Source organism: Antechinus flavipes, chromosome 2, assembly GCF_016432865.1.
Source record: "Antechinus flavipes isolate AdamAnt ecotype Samford, QLD, Australia chromosome 2, AdamAnt_v2, whole genome shotgun sequence".
NCBI classification, from domain to species: Eukaryota; Metazoa; Chordata; class Mammalia; order Dasyuromorphia; family Dasyuridae; genus Antechinus; species Antechinus flavipes.
The window spans coordinates 378,640,746-378,662,363 of NC_067399.1; the positions used below are offsets into that span (position 1 = coordinate 378,640,746).

Sequence of the window (21,618 nt, forward strand, 5' to 3'; positions counted from 1 at the left end):
CTCTTGAAGATTTTAAGGTTTTAGATTTCTACTTCTCTCCCACTGTCACTCCATGCCCACATTTTAATGTCATGTTGATTTATTTTTAAAAAATTACGTTCACAATATATATTTCTTTCAATAGTATTATATGAAGTACTAAAATAGCAAAATTTTGTGTTAGATTAAATTTTAGGGAATTGGGAAAGAAATCCCAAAAAGGAAACCTTATTTTTCCTCCTTATTTCCAAAAAGCAAAGGATTAAAAACTTTTATTGGACTCAGCAGCGTCAGTATCCTGTGATATCTTGGTACCAGTTTGTACTCCTGAGAGGGGGGTTACTGTCAAAAGATATATGCAGGTCAAAGCATGCCCAGATCAAAAAGACCCAATTTTCATTTCATTTTTTCTTTTTCTGTGGTGTTCTCCTTCCCCTGTGGCTATGGGCTGACGGGAATCTGGGTGAAGCTGTTTGGGGTCTAAATCATGCACCTGGACTTTGAGGGAATAGTAAGGTAGGTTTTGATGAGTTTATAAACCTCAAAGTACTAAGTAATGAGAAAAAAAAAAGTGTTCCCTCTTCATTAGGACCAACTGGATTTGCTTGGCCCTTGCTAAGGGATAGGAAAGTATTGTTTTTTCTTTCTTTTCTTTCCTTTTTTGGTCCTCACCTTCAATTATGAAAACCAATGAGAGAGGGACATAATGCACACACACACACACACACACACACACTCAACACATATAATAATAAAAAAAAATAACAGCCAAAGGAAATGAAACCTAAGGGTGTATCAAAAAAAAATTTTTTTTTTCAAGTACGACTCTTAGGCCTGAAGCAACGGCCTGTCTCTACCTGGTGGTATACAAGGATCATTTGAGTTTAGGAATGGGAGAATAGCTGAAATGGGTGTATGTCTGGCTGTATCCCATGAGAATGATATGTGCAATAGGGCTACAGAACATAACCCATGTGGTCTTATATTCAGAAACTTTCCTCCTTCAGGTAATGTCTGGCCGATAATGTCATATTAACACAATTGCTGATATATACAGGGTTTCACTTTCCAAATTGAAAATTATTCATTTATCTTACTAATGGACACATAGGAAAAAAAATATGTCTCCTCTTCTACTTGTAGCAAATCCCCTAAAATTTTGCATTTTGATTCCTGTGCTTAGTATTGTGGATCTTCCTTAGAACTTTGGTTTTTATCTATAGGACTGGAGGAGATCGAAGATATGGATAGCACATTCTTTACGAGGCCAGACTGGTTTCTTGCCGACTTGAAGCAAAAATTAAAAGTATAGTATATTTGAAAATCTTTTGAAGCTTTCAGACTCAATTACTGTGGATCTTAAGGACTTACTACATGAAGAAAGTGAAAAGCTGATTTTCTGAAAGGCAAAGGCTGCCCAAAAATGAAAGAATACCAGATGTTACCATTCCCCACCCCCCACCCCCAAAGTGCCGTTACCAAGTCCTTAGCAAAAGAGAAGAGGAATGTTTTCGAATAGACATATGTGAACTCTGCTAATTTTTAAATTAGCCTGTGTTTCTTGTGAATTAGAAAATGAATTTGAAATCATTTAGCTGGATCTATTAGCAGGACCTTAAATCTGTTTAGAAATTTTTTGGTACTTCTAATCTAAATAGTAAAATTATGAAATGGGAAGAAAAGTTAATGAAAACATTTCTCATATCCCAATGAGATGATGAAGTCAAGAGATAATTTCACTTTAGATCTGATGGAGGCCTAAGTATCATAACTTAAAAGATAACACGTATATTTAAGCTTCGATCGTTTTCCACGGAGGTGAGGTTTAAAATGTGGCAGATCCTTTTCCCCTCTGCTACCTCTCTTAACCCTATAACTTATCCCTTGTCTCCTTTCAACTCTCCATTTCATTTTGTCCTTTTTAGCTTTTTTTTTTTTTTTTTTAGTTCATCTCTTTTGTGTTTAAAAAAATATTTTGACATCCTCCTCCTATCTATTAGGGATCCTTCTCTAGAAATAGTGCACAATACATCCTTATATTTCTAAAGAACTGTTTTCACAGTACTCTCCTTTGGCTTTGAAATTATGTATATGTAATTGGTAATTAAAGGTGCGAGCTTTTCAATATAAACAATATTGCTCAATGTTAGATCGTTAAAGGGAGCAGAGGCACTAAATAATTACCTTTTACATTCTGACAAACTGTTCACAGAAATCCACTTTCCCTAGCATCACTATTCAGCAGAAGGGTTATGATTACATTTTCAGTATGGCAAAGCATCTTTTCATAAAATAAATTGGTAAATTAATTATGTAGTATTGTCTTCAAATTCCCTTTAAAGTAAACTCTGGTTTTTTTTTAAAGGCGTAATTAATGGTTTCCAGAATGTGTATTGTGTTTGCTGTTTTAGTTACCTTGTAGATTTTCTTTGTTACAACTCTGCAGACAGCAGCCTTTTGGTGTGGATTTCTTCGCCTATATGATATTTTTATATTTCCACATTTCTAATGCATTTCTACATTTATCTCATTGGGAGCTCAGTTCACCCTTCTCTTTGCCTCTTTCTACTCAGCAGAATCCTGAATTATAGTTTTCTTCCTGCTATACAGACACAAACACACACACACATCTCCTGTTTGTGATACATGTACATATTATAGGGGTAGATGTGGACTGTTGGGGAAGCTTCCCTGAGGAAGCTTGTGTTACTATCAAGGGAAATAACATGCCCATGATTTATTTGGAGGATGGGAGATGCCACAGAAATTTTTCCTTGAATTATCTGTTCCTTGGCTCTGACCATTCAATAACTTCACAGCCACGGAATGCATTTTTCCCCGTCATCTCTATTCCCTACTCTTTCGTGGTTTCCATTATTCTTTGCTAAATACTGAACAGTTTAAAATTTACCTTGCTTCTCTGGTTTCAGACCTTTGTCTAGTTTGCTCGGCTGTCAGAACTTGAACACCTTTTATTCTGTTTGAATGCTAATATTTGTATTTTTAAAATTCCAACAAAATCTCAGATCCTGAGGGGATTATGAAATCTTTTTGTGTCCCCTTTGTTTCAATATGAAATTTTAGGCTGCAAAGTTAAAACGGTCTTCCTTAAGTGGCTTGTTACCTTTTAAAATCTTCATTATCTTCAAACTATTTTATTCTCTCTTCCCTTCCCCAACTACCTAATAAGCATATATAAACGAATAGGGCACAATAAAAATATATTTGCTTTTTAATTAAACAGATACTGAGAACCTACTATGTGCAAGCACTTGAAAGTATATTGTGGTATGGATATATGACCTCCTGTGTTAGAAAATAAAGCTAACCAAGAAAAAAAAATCAGACTAATTAGGGAATTAGAGCTCTGACCAATAACTTTGAAGTAATCCAATCTATATCCTTCCCCCCTTTTTGTGTGAACATCTTGTAATTGTCATTGTTGCCCTCTGAGCTCTGTCTTTCAGGTGCTGTTTTCTAGATGACAGCCTGTCCTTAGGGAATTTTGAAAAAAGTTTAGGGTATATGGGAGAAGTTACTTCACCCTACTGAAACTCAATTTCCTCATCTGTGAAATGAAAATAATAGTTAAGACCTCTCTGAACTATATATGGGTTGTTTGGGAAGTACATCCTTTGTAAATCTTGAAGCAGTTAGGCATAGAGTCTGGACCTAGGATTTCACTGACATTGGGAACTCTCAGTGAGGAAATTTCCTCCACCAATATGGGATGATATTTTCCCCACAACCATTACTTTTAAAAGGGTGCCTAGAGCACTGAATAGTTAAGTGACTTGCCCAGAGCCACACAGCTATTCTTTGTTAAAAGGAGAATTTCAATCTAGATTTTCCTGGCTTGATCTCTTTACTCCATCATGCTAATTAATAACAATAAATGTAAAGATTAATATGAACCTATTGTGTACCAGACATTGTGCACATAATATCTTTACAGATATTATCTCCTTTAGTCCTCAAAACAATTCAGGGAAGTAGGTACTCTTATCACACTCATTTTATAGATGAGATAACTAAGACAGTCAGAGGTTAAGTGAATTGCCCAGGATCACACAATAAGTTTCTGAGATTCAGGTCTTCCTGATTCCAGGACTGATGCTTTGTCCACTGTGCCCCTTAGCTGTCTTTATTATGGCTTCTGCAGGAACAATGGTAGGGACTTAATTGTGAAAGTCAAGAAGGCCAAAATAAACTGCCTTCCTAGCAGGAGGATACTGGAGACCCAAACCTGTTAAAATACCTTTTGGCTTATATAAATTAACAGGAATGCCAAAGCCTTTTGGGCTGAGATCAGTGTCAACCAGGGGCACTGTAGCATTTTATGAGCACTTAAGCAGGGTTCTTTTTGTTAGTTGGGGTGGTGGCTGAGTTGGGAATGGAACTAAAAAGGGGAAAATAAAGGGAGAGGAAGAGGCAGGCACTAAGATCCATACTTGTGAGCTTCCACTTTTCCTAGTTTGATTGTTCAAATGTTTTCGAGCGCTTAAGCCCATCTTTTTTCTCTCTGCTCCCTCTTCTCCCCTTTCCCCCTTTCTCTTCTCCATGTTAAGCAGAGGCTGACCATGTGGAAGCCGCCATTGTCGACGAAGATGAAGGTCTTGAGATAGAGGAGCCGGGTGGCCTGGGGCTGACCGCAGGTGGGACAGATCCAGACTTGCTGACCTGTGGACAGTGTCAGATGAACTTCCCCTTGAGAGACATCCTGGTGTTTATAGAGCACAAGAAGAAACAGTGTAGTGGGAGCCTTGGTGTTTGCCATTATGAGAAGAGCCTGGATAAAAGCAGTCCTCCCCCTTCGTCACGCTCCGAGCTCAGGAAAGTGTCAGAGCCAGTGGAAATCGGGATCCAAGTCACCCCGGATGAAGAAGACCGTCTACTGACGCCCACAAAAGGAATTTGTCCGAAGCAGGAAAATATTGCAGGTATGACATGTACCCTTCTCCCATCCTCTGTTTAAGTACATGTTCAAACGGGCACGTGTGTCATGAGGTAGAGGCAGCCTCCCAAAAGAGTGCTAAAAAATGAGGGCCACAGCACCGGGGCTTACAGGGTGCCATGCTTTTGCCTGACTGTGTCAGTGACTTACGCGAAGAGCTTTCAGGAGCTTTGGAGGTTGGTCAGTGAGGACCACCACAAGAATACCGGGTGCATCAACATAATGACCCAGAAACTTGTGGGGACTCGTTTTCTGGGACATCCTCTCTTTGCACTGAGCCCTCAGAAAATGAGGGGCATAGGGTTCAGAGGAGATTATTAATCTTATTTTTTTTTGGTGAGTGGCTTTCTCTTTGTGTTATAATTTAGTTGACCCCCATCACTGCTGCCAGAAGTCAAAGATGGAGTGGAAAGGGCCAGATGGAAGGGGGAGTTATGGAACCAATCCTAGCTTTTCCATAAACTTGCATCTTGAAATTCGGTTTCTTTCTCTGTAAAAGTTAGACTAAATCAGGAGGTAGTGTCATGTAATGGAAAGCGCTCCGTATTAGAACACACAGATTTAAGTCTCTACCCTGTCTCTTACTAACTTTGTGATAAATCAGACAGTCTCTTATTAACCTGTGTTTCCCCACCTGTAAAATATAGGGGAGGCTTATCTCCAAAATCCCTTTCAATTGTAGGGATTCCATTTGTGGAGATTTCTTAGATTACCCACTGTGGTTCAGGGAAATGGGATATGCTACCCCTATACCCTTAGCCACATTGGCAACCCACCTGAAAGATTTCTTATATACACAAGTTACACCCTCCTATATAACTTCAGCCCATGCTTGCCTTCTTTTTGGCCTGTTTCCTCTGAAAAGTGCGGTCTTGCAAGAAGTGCCTCTTTCTCTGTTAGCTTACTATTTCCTTCCGAACATCGAGATGTTCTGTCCAAAACAATAGACCCTTTTTGTGTGCTTGTGTCTTTCTTTGGTGTAGCCTATAAAATAATACCACTTACTAGAACAAACACCAGCTGGGGCCTGGTGGGAAAAGCCTCATGGTGGGAGTCAAGGGGCCTCTTGCTATTTACTATCCATGTCACCATGGCCAAGTAAGTCACTACTTCTCACAGAAGCCTCAATTTTTTCATCTTTAAAATGAAGGGCTTTTTGATAGTTCCCTTCCAGCTCTAAAGCTGATGTTCTTAACTACTTATATTTTCCTTGTTATGGTAAATAGAGGAGAATTAGAAAATAAGAGCTTTTAAACGTTTTGAATGGGGCCTTCTCTTTTTCCGTTGGCATGTATACTTAAACTGTGAATAGGAAAGTTTTCTTTTACCTTCTTACCTCTTCATCATGGGTTGCTCCTGAATTCTTATTTTTTGTACTAGCCACAGGGTTAAGTCACTGACTATCCACCTGGGTGGCATTACACAGGCCTTTTTCCTATCTTATTTTCCTCATTTGTGAAGTGAGGCAGGTGACTTCCACAGCTGACATCCTATGATGAAGGGCCTTTTCTAGCTCTAGAATCCATGACTAGATGAACTTGCTGTCCCTGCCTTCCTCTGAAATGCCACGAGCAGATGGCATAAACTTCTATGCTCTTCCCACTATCCTAGGGGTTTTCAGAGAGAATGTTTGGACCCCATTGGGCTAAAGAAGGGAATCAGAGGTGATGACCTGATTTTGTCCTCCAGAGCCTCCTGAGGTACAGAGGCCGCTCCTGAAGGTCAGAGAGCTGCTTAGTGGTAATTTTAATCTTTGAGGGAGCCACTACTTCCTCTGCTGCAAGCATTCTGTTACTTCTGTGCTAGCCAGTCAAAGGGGATTCAAGAGCCGCCATTTGCTGAGGCCAGAATTCGATGTTTGATTTTTTCAAGTTCTTTGGATGTTTTGGGATGGCTGTTGCCACTACTCCATCTGTTCTATCATGTGGTTTGTGGAAAGTTACTGCAATAGTAATGAAGAGATCTGGATTCTGGTCTTAGCTTTTTTATTTTGGGCAAGGCACCTTGCTTTTCCTAATACAATGGACTAGACGATCTCCAAAGTTCCTTCCAACTTTTAATTCTCAGATCTGCTTGAGGGTGGGATGAGGACCTTGGGATGATGTGGGTACAAAATTTACTGTCCTGAGATAAGAAAAACCAATGAAAACTCTTATTCTTTCCCGAATTCAATGGAGATCAAAAGGAAATTTTTATGAGAGGCGCTTAAAATACAAAAATAAAAAGTTATTTTTGGGTAGACTTCCTGAACATGATATGCAGATAGGAATGTCTGTGCAAATGTGGCAGTGCCTTCTTAATTAAGGACCCAACTGTTAGATGACAAAAGTGGGGTAGCTTTTTGCTTCCCTGTCTCCTCCCTCCCCTTCCCCACCCCGACCTCCTGTACTTAAAAAAAAAAAATCAAAGGAATAGTTTTCAACAGGAGTACAGAATGCTTGACATTGTAGCCAGGCAGGGCAACCATGAAAAACCTCAAAAGAAGTCTTTCTTTAGAAAGGTTTTAGTGGAGTATACCTAGGCCCAGATTTCTCTTTCAGTAGAAAGGCTTTCTGCATTTGCTAGAAAAACTGAAACCTAAATTTAACATAGAAGATATTTCCCAGTGAGAGACCATAAATCATTATTGTTAGATTTATTTAAATAAATCAACTAAATATGATTTCTAAAAGAAAAAGATAATTTCTAAGGAAGCTTTACCCCTAGCCTTTCTCACTTTTTTTTTTTTTTTTTTGGTTGTAATACTGCAGCACTCTATAATGCTTTATGAACGGCAACAGATATTGTTGGCCTTTCTGTACTGCAACAGGGCAAATGCATTTCTTTATTCCTAAAGAAATACGTAAAATAATCCCTTAGAAGTATAAAGGGAGATATGTTTGTTCAAAGCATTTAAAATGTTCGTTTAATCAAAGGCGCCAAATACAGTACATGCTGTGGAAGCCGAGGAAGACCGTTACATTGAAATAGCAAATCTTGGTCTTTCTCTCTTCCCTTTTCCCTTTTTCCTTCATACTTTTGGAACCAACTAATTTTTTTTTATTTATTTAACAAAAAGGAAAGATTAAAGAATAAAACTTCAGTGGCTCAAATGTATAAAGTAATTTAATATGGTGGAAGCATTAATTATTTTAGCTTAATTGAATTCTGAGGACTGCAGTAGTTGCATTTTTGTAGACAAGCCCTGTTTATTATTTCTCTGTGTAGATTAACAGTAAAGGAAACACAGATAACTTTCAGTTATTTATTGTCAAATAAATGTGTCAATTCATGTGTAAAGCAAGCTGTTCAAAGATAATTGAGTCTTTATATTTTAAGAGGGAGACTGGAAATCATAGGCGATGGGCTGCTTTGGCTTCTGGAAATACACACAGCTGCTGCCCAGGCCAGGCAGTGGCTGCCCATGGTGCTGCTGGCTGCCCCCTGCCTCAGTGGGGCCTTCTTGAGTTTCTATGAAGTTTTTATTTGTTGTATTGTGACCTTGGTCAAATGCTTCCTCTCCCCCAGCCTCAGTTTCTTCATCTGTAAAATGTATAAGTTGGACTCAATGATCTTTAAAGCCCTCTTCTTGCTCTGACATTCTGTGTTCCCTGATTATAAGTCCCCGATACTGATGGTCTGTGATTTTCCTATTCCTTTGGCTCAGGAGAGATATAGTATGTAGCTACTTAAGCTGTCTCATCTACCTAGAACCTTCATCATCCTAAGGTCTAATGATGGCAAACATGCTTTGGGCTTGGCAAAAAAATCTTTGCCACAGCTATAGGTTCAGACCCTTGATGTGATTTGAGGGACACCATGAAGAAGTGCCAAAGGTTCCCCCCACGGGAATATGGGGTGCTAAAATTATACCACCAGAGATGTAAAGGTCTTTTGTGAAAATGAAAATATCTCTTTGGATACATAGGATATTAAGTTGCTATCTGTCATCCCACTTAAGTATGAATTAAATCCTTTGTCAATAAAAGTAAGAGTTGAGCACTTAAAGAAATGGGAACTTTAATGGGAATGTATGGTAGAAAGGGCATAGTTGGGAAAACTATAGTTTTGGAGTGTTGGTATTGAGTGGGTGATAGATTGAGATTGGTGAATATCTGCAGTGATGGGGGTGGGGTTACAAATGCTGAAGATAATGAAAAATACTAAAGACAGAATATGCCATCTTCTCAGTTTTTCCCAGGTCAGCCTATCAATTTGGCGCCTTTGGCAAAGACCCACAATTCCAATCCTGAAATCTCAATTTGATGAATGAATGAATTTACTGTTCTATGTGGATAATCTTTGGGGGAAACACCATTTTATTTGAGGGGGTCAATCTTACATAATGATGATATAATTAATGTCATATTTGCCATTGCTACACCTTCAGTCCGCATTTTCTTTAAAGGCAGCATGTAAAATGCATATTAGATCATGGTCAGTAGACCCTGATTTGAATCCCAACTCAGCCATTTAAGTACTACAGACAGGATCATGGATTAAAGCTGGAAGGAATGTCGCAAAGAGTCTAGTTCAATTCCCTCATCTTACACAACTTTTTTGAATCTCAGTTTCCCTTATTAGTAAAATTGGGACAATGATTGTGACATTACTCTGAGGAAAGCACTATATAAAGACTTTCAAATATTTTGGAAATGTGGATTATTATTATTATTATTATTTTTCCTTGAAAGAGCTCTTCAGAGAAAGTTGATTGGGAATATCTGTAACCTCTTTCCCTTAATCTAGCCTTTTTCTGAAGTCTTGACTGTGACTTTCCATTTTTTAAGGGATTTGAAGAGAAGAAGTTAGATCTAAGTTTTGAAAGAAAATGTATATCTATAAGACAAGCTTGTAATGGATTACCTTAAACTGTCATAAGAATGAAGTAATTAGGGATTTGGCATTGGCTTTGAAAGGCTTGCTACTGTTATTTTTTTAGCTCAAGTAGTTCTTGGTTTTTACTCATTAAAACAGTACAAACCTCCTTGGTTGAGCATATTACCGATTTCTGTGTTTGAGATGGAATTTTATTTTAGATTTATACAGCTCTTCAAGAGAGTACCACCATATTGGTTCAACTCTCTGGAACTCAATTCTAAAACAGAGGAGGTTGGACTAGATGAATTCTGAGGTCATACTCAGCTCTATATTTTCTGTTCCTATGATTCTATGAATTAGTACGGAAATAGGATAACTCCCCCCAACTTCCAGTTCTATCTTATTATTTCTGCTGTTATTACAAATAACCATATGATAATAGTAAAGCTAAATACAGGATACCCCAAAAATTTTAGGGAAATTTAAAGCTGGTAAAGCAATAAAAGCTTACAATAGCACTAAGACTTTTGAGACACCCTTGAACATATAAAGGAAATGAGGATAGTAAAATTTAAGTTCTGATCCCAGCTCCACTGCTAACTTGTGTACATGCTACTTCATTTTTGTGGGCCTTGGTGGGGAAATGAAGGAATTGAGCCAGATGATTTTTAAGGTCCTTTCTAGCACTAATGTTCTATAATTCTGTGTTCCCTATTAATATGCTGGGGAATTTTCCTATCTATAAAACTTAACTTTGGGTCCTTGAAGAAAAATCTCTTAGTTATCCCCTCAAGACACTTTCCTGAGGTTTCACATTATACAGACTCCCTAGGGAATACTCTTGATCTTGGGTAATTTTTTTTCTTTGCATGGTATCATTCATTCTATAACCAAATGAAGCTCTAATGGCATGAATTAGCCAGCAGCTGTCAATCACAGTTTTGACTTCTTCCCCCCCCAGAAATGTCAATTAACTTGGGGAAGTTCCGGAGATTCAAAAGTGACAGGAGGCTGCTTCTTCACTATAGGCCAGAGGTGGAAATGTTCTTCTGTGTCCTTTTTTCAGAGTTTCAGACTTCTAAGTAACTCTTCATTTGGAACTGGGGTAAGCAGTTCTGGGGAGTATTATGGAAGCCTTTTGTGGAGAAGGCAGAGTGGCTTTAGATGTCGACCAGCAAGTGGAATTCTCTGCCATAAGCACTAGACCTTATGTAGTTGAACTGTGTGTTTGAAGAGAAAGGTTTTCTGTCAGTTGCAGGATTTAAATGCTATAACCCTAGCTCTGTGAATGCTCATTTTGGGTCTTAAAGAATTTTTTTTTAAACTAAAACCTGCCAGTGAGAAGAACTAAATTGCATGTGCTGCAAACTAGAGATAAACACTACTTCAGGTTGCCTTGAAATAAATGAATTTGATATATTTAGAATTGTTATTTCCCCTCCAAATTAAGATTAGTTAAATCCATGTGTGTTGTACAGTTGATTGTTAACTCCATGGCGTGGGTTATCTTTCTCTCTCTCTCTCTTTTTTTTTTTTTTCTCTTCCCCTAAATCGTGACAGCTAATTATTTTTGCTGCCTGCATTGAGGCATTTATGTGCTCTCGGTGTTCCGCATAACAAACTTGCTGATCTTACTTTAACTTTGGGGTGTTTGTAGCCATGATGGGTGGTGTTTTGTCACAAAGAGAAAGAAAGGCAGAGGATCAGAGGTGTAAAGCTGGGAAGGATCTCGGAGGCCATTTGACAGATGAGGAAACTGAGGACCAGGGCTTCAAGATTACATAAGCAATAAGCATCAAAGGTTGGAGTAAGTTCCTTGTTTGATTCACCAAACTATCAAGTGAGGTTAGAGACAGGAGTCTTTGGGGCACCACTGCTCTGAGATGTGCATTCTCTTTGGGTATGCTTTGCCTAAAGAAAGCCATCTACATGGCACAAGGTGGTTCTTGGTGTTGGAACTAACAAAATCTTTGTGAGCATGCCTGTATTTATTTTTAAGAGAACTTTAGAAATTGAAAAGGTCCACCTAGAATATGATTCTTTCTCAGAAGATGATTCTGTCCACAGAATTCTTGGTGAGTGAGTGATACTAGAAACAATAAGGTTTATGCTGTACTTTGTACAAGATACCTGGGTGGTGGGTACCAACTGTAACAGTAACTGTAAAATTTGGATTTTAGAGGGGTCAAATGGTTTTCCTATGGTCACATAACTAGTTAAGTGTTAGAGACAATATTCAAATCTCTGTGTCTACTGACACCAGACTTAGGACTCTCTTCCCCTATGCCACAGTCTTCGCTTGAACACCTCCAGTGAAAGGAGGAACTTGCAAGGCTGCCCATTCTATTGTTGGACAGCTGGCTTCCTTGTAGCCTGGACTGGGATAGCATGAGAGCTGCTTCAGTGGGCCAGCGGGCAGTCTCTGAAGAAGTGTGACACTGGAGCAGTGGGTTATAGTTTCCATTTTTATTAGAAACATTTCCCTTGGCCACAACATGATTTCGATTAGGCATTGTGCCCGCTGCCTCTGCTAATGTGCATGGGTGGTATAAAAACTTCCAGCAGTCATTGAGCAGAGAGGGAGCCGAGGCACAGGCAGGGTAGGGAGGCAGACAACAGGGCGCCCAGGGAGAAGTAAACTTGCAATTCTTCCTCATCTTGTAGCAAAAGGTTAGTAGTTGACTTGCAGTTTTTATTAGATGTTTGACAGTTACCTTTTGCTAATTTTCATGCCTGACTAATGCAAACCGACCTGCTCACAATCGGGGAAGAGTGGGCTCCCAGTGCGTTGGTGGGGCCTGCAATTAACAAAGTAGCTTGTCACCTCTGCACACCTGAGGTGAACTCTTCTTTATGACATCACTGGGGAGAATGAACCTGGGGAGTTTGGATTTTTAATATTAGCTTTAATTTGGATAGTAGCATCAGATACTTTTTGCAAGCATTCTTTTCCTTCCATTAACTCATTCCAACCACAAAGCAATAAGATATAGTCCAAGCAGGTAGAATGACAACATTTTATAGATAAAAGGAAACAACATGGAGATTAAATAACATGCCCAAAGTACTAAATATATTGAGTAATAACTGGCATTTGTGTAGTGCTTTTATTTAAAGTTTGTGAAGAAACCTGTATACTTTTTTTTCATTTGTTCCTCCTGATAATCTGGTGGAAGCAATATTGCAAGAATACTGAACATCACTTAAGGGAAAGTATGCTGGATCTGGCATCAAGAACAGGATTTAAACCCACTATCAACACTTGGTTAGCTGTATGACTAAGGGAAAAGCACTTCATCACCCTATGTCTAGGTTTCCTAACTTGCAAAGAGGTATATGTGTAAGCACATAGGTTGCAAGGCTGTGGTTCAAGTAAAATAACATATAGTTGTTGTAAAGCACTTGGCAGTCCTTAAAGGGCCATGAGAATGTCAATTGTTATTATATTGAGAAGAGAAGAGGAAACTGAGGTTCAGAGAGATTTTCATTTATAAAATGGTGTACAAGAAGTGGTGTTGAGTTCAAACGAGTTAATGGATAGAAAACTATTTTGGAAAAAAAGGATATAACAGTTTAACATTACAAATATTAACTCAAATTGCTAAGTTTGATGGGAATTGGAAGAATGGAGAGGCCATAATGGAATGGAATATTTGAAAAAGTTATTCTGAAAGAAAAAGTATTTTAAAAAATTAAATAAAAATCAACTTCTTTAGTTTTGTTTAGTCTAATAACCTTACCCATAGTTTCCTGAATTAAAAATAAGCACATGCAAAGTTTGGACCCAGGTTTTTCCTCCTCTAGCACTCCCAAATTCAGCCTGCACCAAATTAAAATATAATTAGGAAATTATTCAGCAAAAAATCAAAATATAGCTATTACTGCATTTTAAAATTAAATCAACATGCAATACATAGACATACTTTATCCTTATAGATTAGTAGCCCCCATTTCTGAGTTTGACTCCCCCAAATTTCTGTGCCTCATCTGTAAAATGAAACAGTTGGAAGAAAAGATTTTTAGGGTCCCTTCCAGCTCAAAAATGCTGATTCTTATGGTAAACTAAAGCAGGGAGAGGAGATTCTGAATCTCCCAAGCTTCAAAACATTTGAAAGCGATTTCCAACAGACAGTATGATAATGACGGTGAAGCTCACTGTTTAATACTGGAACTTTCTCTGTCCATCTCAATTGTGATAAGAATGTTGGCCTTGGCACCAAGAACTGAGTTCAAATCTTACCTTAGACACCTGAGCAAGTCACTTAGCTAATTTTCCTTATCTGTAAAATGTTAATAACAATAGTACCTACATACAGAATTGCTGTTTGTATGTAATGTATGTAGAGTGCTTTGCAAGCTTTAATGTTATTATTAAATTAGTAATTAATTAAATAAATTATTATTGTGATTACTATTAAAATCCTTTAGTTTTTGAGTAGAAACACACTTTGATGGGAGATTTTAGTTGGAAAATTCAAAAGATCAGTTTGAAGTACAAACACCTAAAAAGAAGGAATACCAAACGGTTGACTGATGGCATGTTTATTGAGTATTTACTGAGGAGTCCAGCACAGCAAAAGGGAATTGGTTACAAGGGTCTGGAATAGCAGCTGCTTCATTCTTTTTCTTTTCTGTCACCTAATGCCTAGACCAATGCCTAGAACTTGGTAGGCACTCAATAATTGCTTCTTGCCCATACGGAAGGAAGCAATTTGAGAGAAATGCAAGATGGCAGAAAGTCAGGTTCTCAACAAGCTGGCCAAATCTGATGGGAGTTCACAAAATGAAGAGGTCAGGGGATCTGGGAAAGACATGTTAAAGAAGGAAGCTCTGTTGCCTCACTAAAAAAGAAAAAAAAATCCAAATTGAAAAACAGACTTTTATTAGTGCCCTAACTTGATTGAATTGAATCTAGCAGCTTGTTCCTAGATTCCAGTCTCAACCCCCTGGCAGGCTCAGCAGCGATGATTTTAAGCACTTGGGAAGAGTTGTGTCTTTAGGGCACCAGGGAACTGTTGAAATAGCTCTCAGACCAAGAACAAATAACTGCCCCCACAACCTGGTGAGTGGCTTTGCTATGGCTAGAAACTACAGCATAGATTTTTGTCCTTTATGTTTCTTACCCCTATCATAAGGCTGATCCGGCCAGTAGGGACCTGGGGAGAAAAGAATCATTTATATAGTGAGAAATACAAACCTGAGATTGGGGGAATGGTATTTGTATATTCACAAGCTTTGCGTACATTCAATCTTTCAATAAACACCTATCAAATGCCTTCTAAGCTCTTAAATTTAGAGCTGGAAGGTCACCTGGTCTCTTCACCAAAGCAAGAACCAAGATCCACAGTTTATAAGGGACTTGCCCTGCCCCATGCATTGTGCAGTGCATCATGAGAATTAGGAAGGTAAATTGCAAATGGTCTCTATCTTCAAGGAGCACAATATCCAATAAGGATAATAAGACAGATGCATAAGCTACGGATCAGAATATGAGAGATGTATAAGAGTAAAGTGCTGTAGGATCAAAAGAAATGTCACTTCCAGCTGGGGGTTCGATGAAGACTTCATGGAATAGATTCTATGCATGGTGCAGTGCAAATCCAGGGCAATTATTCAGTATTCAAATGAATTGGGCCTAGCTCTTCTTCTCCCCTCCCCAGTAAAACACTTGTGGCCAAAATAGCCAGAAAATTATTTATGCAAAAGTAATTATTTTAAATGAACCACCTGGATAATTGCCTCCATTCTCTGCACCACGTTCCAGGTGTGGACACAAGTCTGCAAGCTCTCTCTCTCTCTTTCTCTCTCTCTCTCTCTCACACACACACACACACACACACACACACACACACATATTTCATAAATTGAAAGGGAAATAGGCATATATGGAAACTGTACACCAAAGGCAAACACAAGAATAGTGTCCAGAGACTTCGAATGTGTGCACTGGGCCTTGGGACTTTTTATAAAAGAAACTCAGGACACCGTTATCCAACTCACGTGGAGGGTACTAAAATACTGTGTTTTTTCCTCTCTTGACTTTGCAATGTTTAAAAAATTTTTCAAAGCAAACAGTAAAAGAATTCTGGAAAGATTTTAGAGGTGAGAGCTGATTATGATAAAAGCCCCCCCCTTTTTTTTTTATCCCTTATTGCTCCTATCTTCCTCCAGCCCCACTCTAGGGTAACTACGAAGGGCTCTTTAGCCTTGTTCCTTTGGGTGATGGATTGTTCTTCCCTGTCCTTGGAAAGATGTATTACAGGTTTCTGAGTTATCTTCACTAATAATTTCTTGGATTGTCCTCCCCACCCCCACCTTCTTCTAAATATTTGAGATAGTTAAAATGGGAAGGGAGGTGATAGGGAACCTTCACAATGATGCTTGTTATCTTGAGGGTTGCTCTCCTTCCAAAAATTAGAGTATATACATTAATAAACAAATAAATGATCTTTTCTGCACATTGATATGTCATATAACTTATACAACTTTAGTCTGAAGTTAAAAGTTTTAGTCATTAGAAAAGTAGTATAGTCTTTCCTAATCTGACTTTTGTCATGAAAACAAATAAATCTCTATTAATTTCATTTTAGGAGTTAAATTCTTTTGTTTTTCAGAGATAAGACTAATATTTTATTGGTTAGCATTTTCATCTGACAAGGTTGAAAAATGAATGTGTGGAGGCAAAAAAAAAAAACCACTATATTGTTTATATTTGGGAGATGTTGTGATTTTTTTTTTTTTTTTGGTGAAGCTACATTTTAAATATGGTATCTCTGGGTGCATAGGTGAAAAAGCATTGCTAAAAACATCTTTAGAATAAATGAGATTCCCTTCCCTCCACTTCTTTTTCTTATTTTGGTGAAAGGAGTAATTTACAAACTAAGTCCCCACCCATTATGAATTAGAAACAACAACAAACATATCTCCTGGGTTAGGGAAGGGCCCTAAAGGTGAGTTCTCCCTTGCTCTATTACCTTGGGTAATGTCATTTTTATTTTCTGACTTTAGTTCCCAGCAGTTATAAAATTGGACGAAAGCAGGGTTTCTTAGAATTGTTTTTACATAAAACAACATATGTAGAATTACAAAGAAAAACAATGGTGCTAAAAAATAAAATAAAATAAAAGTTCACCAAACACAAGTTAAAAACCACGTACTGAAAATTTTATTTTATAGTTCTAAGGTCATATGTTTTATAATTCTAATGACGGAATGGCTCCCCGTCTCCCCAGAAAGCAAATTGATCTTGAGAAAGTCACTTAAGTAACTTAACTTAGTCAATGGTTAGTCACTCAGTGGCTTTGGGCAATTCGCAAATTATTAATTGTTTAGGTGCCAATCTAGATAGAGGAAGTCGTTGTCGAAAGCTCCCTAGGGCCAGTGAAATCATAGATCCTGTCCAAAAAAGATAAAAAAAAATTTAAATCTTTGAATTTTATAAATCTAATCCCTTCGAATGAGGGGAGTTCTGAGTAAACCAATGTAAGGAAATCTTAGTAAGGAAAAAGATGACAATATTCTGGGGGAATTAAAAGCCAGAGACAGTTTTTGCCTGCCCACCTTTAACCCCTGGACCATCTCTAGCCAAAGGAAAAGTGGCTGTCTTTATCTCAGCTGCAAAAGAAACCCAAGAATAACTAAGGATTTAGGGGCCTCTAGGGGAGCCTGGAAGTTCTTCGCCTTTGCTGGGAGAAGATGGGGGGAAGAGAGTGTAAGACTGCTTCATAACCTAGGGGCCTCCACCCGGGAAACCTGGGCTGTTTTTTTTTTTTTTTTTTTTTTTTTGGGGGGGGGGGCGGCACCTGCCTGCGCGAAAGCTTGTGCAAAGCACAGCTCCAAACGGTTAACTGGACTGTTGGTGGTTCAGCCTTAAAAGGAAGAAGGGGTGTGTGTGTGAGGGGGGTGTTAGGGAAAAAGTAATAATAAGAAAGAAAAGGGAAAGGGGGGGAAAGGTGGGTGGGGTATCTGGGGATTTGGTGTCTTAAACTAAGGAGCTAAACCGGAAATCCCAGAGATGTAATGAAAACAAAACGGACTTTTCACTCCGGCGGTGGCATCCTGGCAAGGAGAAGGGTTTCCAGAGCCAATGTTTTCATTGTAGGTTTTTCTCGAGAGAAGTGGTGGAGACAAAGCCTTAACCCCTTCGCAGGAAACCCTGGCTGGGGCAGGAGGTGGGCAAGGGGGACTGGATTCCCCCCAACCCCTCCCAGGGCGGCGGGATTTGAGCTTTATTTTTTATGTATTTGCCACGTCTCTTCCCCCCTTCACTCTCCCCCCTCTCCCCCCGCAACTTCGAGTGTGCGTTGCAGCCTCCCGGGGAGAAGAGCTTTTGGGGAAGGGTGTGCAGAAGGAAATCTTTTCTGAAAACCCTCAAGGGGGAGGGGAGGCCTACGGAGAAGGGAGATAGATTCAAGGCGCAAAAATAACTTCTCGTTAGGACAAGGCAAATACGCTCATGTTCCACAGTGCATTTAAATAAATAACAAAAAAGAAACATGCAGATGACAAACTCTAGCAACTTTCTTTTTTGGGGGGAGGGGAAAGCGAGGCTGCTCTGCTTTACTACTCATCCCCACTGCTTGACCGGGCAGATTTTTATTTTCTTATTTCCCCTCACCTTTTGATCATGGCAAGCACTTAGCATAACGCGCCTCCCTGGCGCTCTCTCATTAGGGTCTTTTATCTGCAGAATGTCCCTAGTCTCCGGTACTCCCCCTCCCCCTCTCCCCACGCCAAGGGCAGTATCGCCTTTCTATCCAGAAAGCATCTAAATCTAGCCTTTAGAAACACAGGAGCAATTAAAATCATTAGACACCTCCTTCCAGAGGTCCCAGAATCTCAGGTCCAGCCCAGCCAGTTTTTTTTTTTTTTTCCTCTGGGGTGGGGGGAGAGAAGGATTTCAATTCCATGCATAATCTGGGGACATAATTGGCCAGCTGCTGTAGGGTCTGCCTGTCTTGCAGCTGACCTTGGTCCTTGCGTCTGGCCTCTGAATGAATGTTTGCCTTCTTTCTCCCTTTGACAGCTTCCCGCCCCCCTCCCCTCCCCGCCGTCTCCCTCTCCCTGGGCCCACGCCTTCCCCGGTCTTCCCTTTGCACCATTCCCCCTTTTCTGATGGGGGGGCGGGGGGAGGGAGGCGGTGGTTAAGCTGTTTCTCCCTGTCTCCACTACCACCTTTTCTTTTGCTACATTTGTTTGGTGGAGGGAAAAGTAGAGTTTTGTTTGGTTTAAAAAAAAAAAACAAAAACAAACAAAACACTAAATCCTAATGGGGAAGGGGATCCGGGATTACAAAATGTTGATACGTGTAGAGAAGAAAGAGAAGGGTGGAAAAAGAGAGGAGGAAAAAGAGAAGGGAAGAGGAGGAGGAGGAAGAAGAGGTGGCTAGGCTGGGAGAAGCTGGAAGAAAGGAGAGCAATACTGAGAGCCATGTGGCCCAGCCCTAGCTAAGTGTCTTTTTCTCTCCCAGCGCCCCCGTGGAGGGGAGGGGGCGGGAGGGTCTCGGCCCGGCAGAGTTGGTCTAAAGAGAAGTTTTCTCTGAGCAGTTTATGGCCCTCCTCCCCAAAGTCTCTTTCTTTACAGCTCCACCCCCTCCTTTCTTCCCCCCTCCCCACCTCAACCCTTCCCACCTCCTTCCCCAGGCAATCTCACCCCTGGCTCTGGGCCAGACCCTTCCCTTCTCTCCTCCTGTACCCCCCTCCCTCCTGTCCTCGGTCTCTAGGGAAAGGGGATGATGGTGGAAGGGGGGGGGGGGGAGAGGAGGGACCTGACGGCTGAGATGGATAGAGTCGGAGCCGCAAGTTCAAGGGCAGGCCGGTGGCTGGGGCCTTTTCCCTGGCCTTCCCCCTTATCTGTCTCCACGGTTTTTGCGCACCCAGCTTTCCTTCATCCATAAGCAATTCTTGGGTTTAAGGATTTTGAGGACTTTGCGATAACTTTTCAAGTGCCTCCCCCAAATCCTCCAGTAGTCGTCGTCATTCTCATATATATATATATATATATATATATATATATATATATATATATATATATATATATATATATATATATATATATTATATATATATATATAATTTTAAAGGTGACCATTTAGTCCCTGTACGGCTATTTCCCGGGGGATGCACCTGGGGAGAGTCCAGGTGCTTACCTACTGCCTAAGGGAAGGGGAAGAGAGGTCGAAATTAAATGCAAGCACGTAACACACAGTTTCATCCCACCCCTAAATGCAAGCGTGGTATCGTTTCGCCCCACCCGTTTTTCGCATCCCCTTCCCCTTCCTCACCCCTTCTTCCCCCGCCCCTTTATTATTTACCTTTAATTATTTATTCTACCTTTCGGAATTCAGGTGAGGGACGTAGATCTCCGTCATTTGTGCGTTGTCCGCAGTAGGGGCGAGGGTGGGGGTGGGAGGGAGTGGGAGACACTAAAGTGGCTTGCTTTCTACTCCTTATCCTCCAAATTAAAAAGGGACTGAGATGGAGGGGAGCCTGCATTTCTGGAGGGAAATTCTGATGTTAGGATTTTAAAACACTCAGGGACAAAAGTGTTTCCCCAATTGTGTGGGGATTGAACCCTCCAAAAGAATTTGACAAAAGGCACTGTGGAATTACAGGGAATTAATGTCAGTTTCTTTCCCCCCCTTGTCCCCCCTTCAGTTCTTATTTCTCTACAATCACCTCCCAAAGAGAGAATTTGTATGCAAATGGTCACCTTGCTAGGAATCTCTTTATATTTTTGCTTCCTAAAGATCTGCCTCAAATTGTTGTTTAAAGGCTCAAATAGGTCCTTAAAGACCCAGAGAAACAGTGGTTGTCTGCCTCCTCTAGCTCTCAATGTGTCTACCACAAAGCTCTTAATTTCTTGTTCAAACATTTCTCCAAAGCTGTTACTCAGGAAATAAAAATGTATGCTGTTTGCCTATAGAAGATTAAAAGTTTACCTTCTCTGTGACAGCTTTTCTAGGCTGGGGTTAGAACCATGTCTCTATTTTCTTTTATTGAGAAACAGGTCTGAACCAAGCAAAATGGATTTTCCCCCCCAAACGGGTGTGGGGAGCCTAGGTAGCTTTTTTTTTTTTTTTTTTTAAGATAGGTATATGATTCAGAAGAGAAGCAATATCGTCTTGCTTTTATGCTCCCAAGTATGCATAAATAAAAAGAATTTGCATGCATTGAGATAGAATTGACAGAAAAGAAATTATTTATCAAAATGAAACTTTTGGTGACCTGCAGAGAAATTTAAATATTGATATTTTTTGATGCCCCCTTTTTTTTTAAGGCCACACACAAAAAAAGTAATTTCAGCATAGGAAGCTTGCAAATGTTTATGTGGGCCCAAAAAGGTTTTCACATTTTCCTCTGGCTGTGTATGGATTCCCTAGGGTTTCATTTATAACAATCTAACAAGATAGAATCTGCCTTTGAATATCTGTAAATATGGCTAAAGATCACAAAACTCTACTCATAATTGTTCAAGACTAAAAAGGCAGAATCTAGTGTTTGATTAATGTTTATGTTACAGCATTCCTTTACAGAAATGGAGATAAAACGACTTTTTTTTTTCCTTAAGGAACTCTGTCATAGGTTTCTAGACTTTAACATTTAGAGAGATGAGTAGTTTTAGATTTTTGGAGACAATGGCAGGGAGGAATTTAATTGTCACATTTTTGCTTGAAAGACAGGTATTGTGTGCTTAGTTCATTTAATGGATTTTGTATTGATGATGAAGCCAGCTGTCTGGTTTCTTTATTTCTATTGATCCCATAGAGATAAAATCTACTCATAATTATTTCCTCTAGATTTAGATTAAGGCATACTGAAGAATAGTGGAAAGTTGCTTTTTGGATCTGTTTGGGGCTTAATCTGAAAAAAAAAAAAACAAAAACA

At 39.5% G+C, this 21,618-nt stretch overlaps 1 protein-coding gene across 4 annotated transcripts in view; it reads left to right on the plus strand.

Annotated features, from left to right (window-relative positions):
* Window positions 1-21,618, plus strand: part of BCL11B (BCL11 transcription factor B) — a 140,291-nt gene that overhangs the window by 11,625 nt on the left and 107,048 nt on the right. For 2 of the 4 annotated variants that reach the window (XM_051978411.1, XM_051978413.1), the window contains exon 2: window positions 4,548-4,919. In XM_051978411.1, coding sequence (XP_051834371.1) covers window positions 4,548-4,919 — 372 coding nt within the window. The remainder of the gene's footprint in view (window positions 1-4,547; window positions 4,920-21,618) is intronic. The other 2 variants (XM_051978412.1, XM_051978414.1) reach the window with 1 other exon arrangement.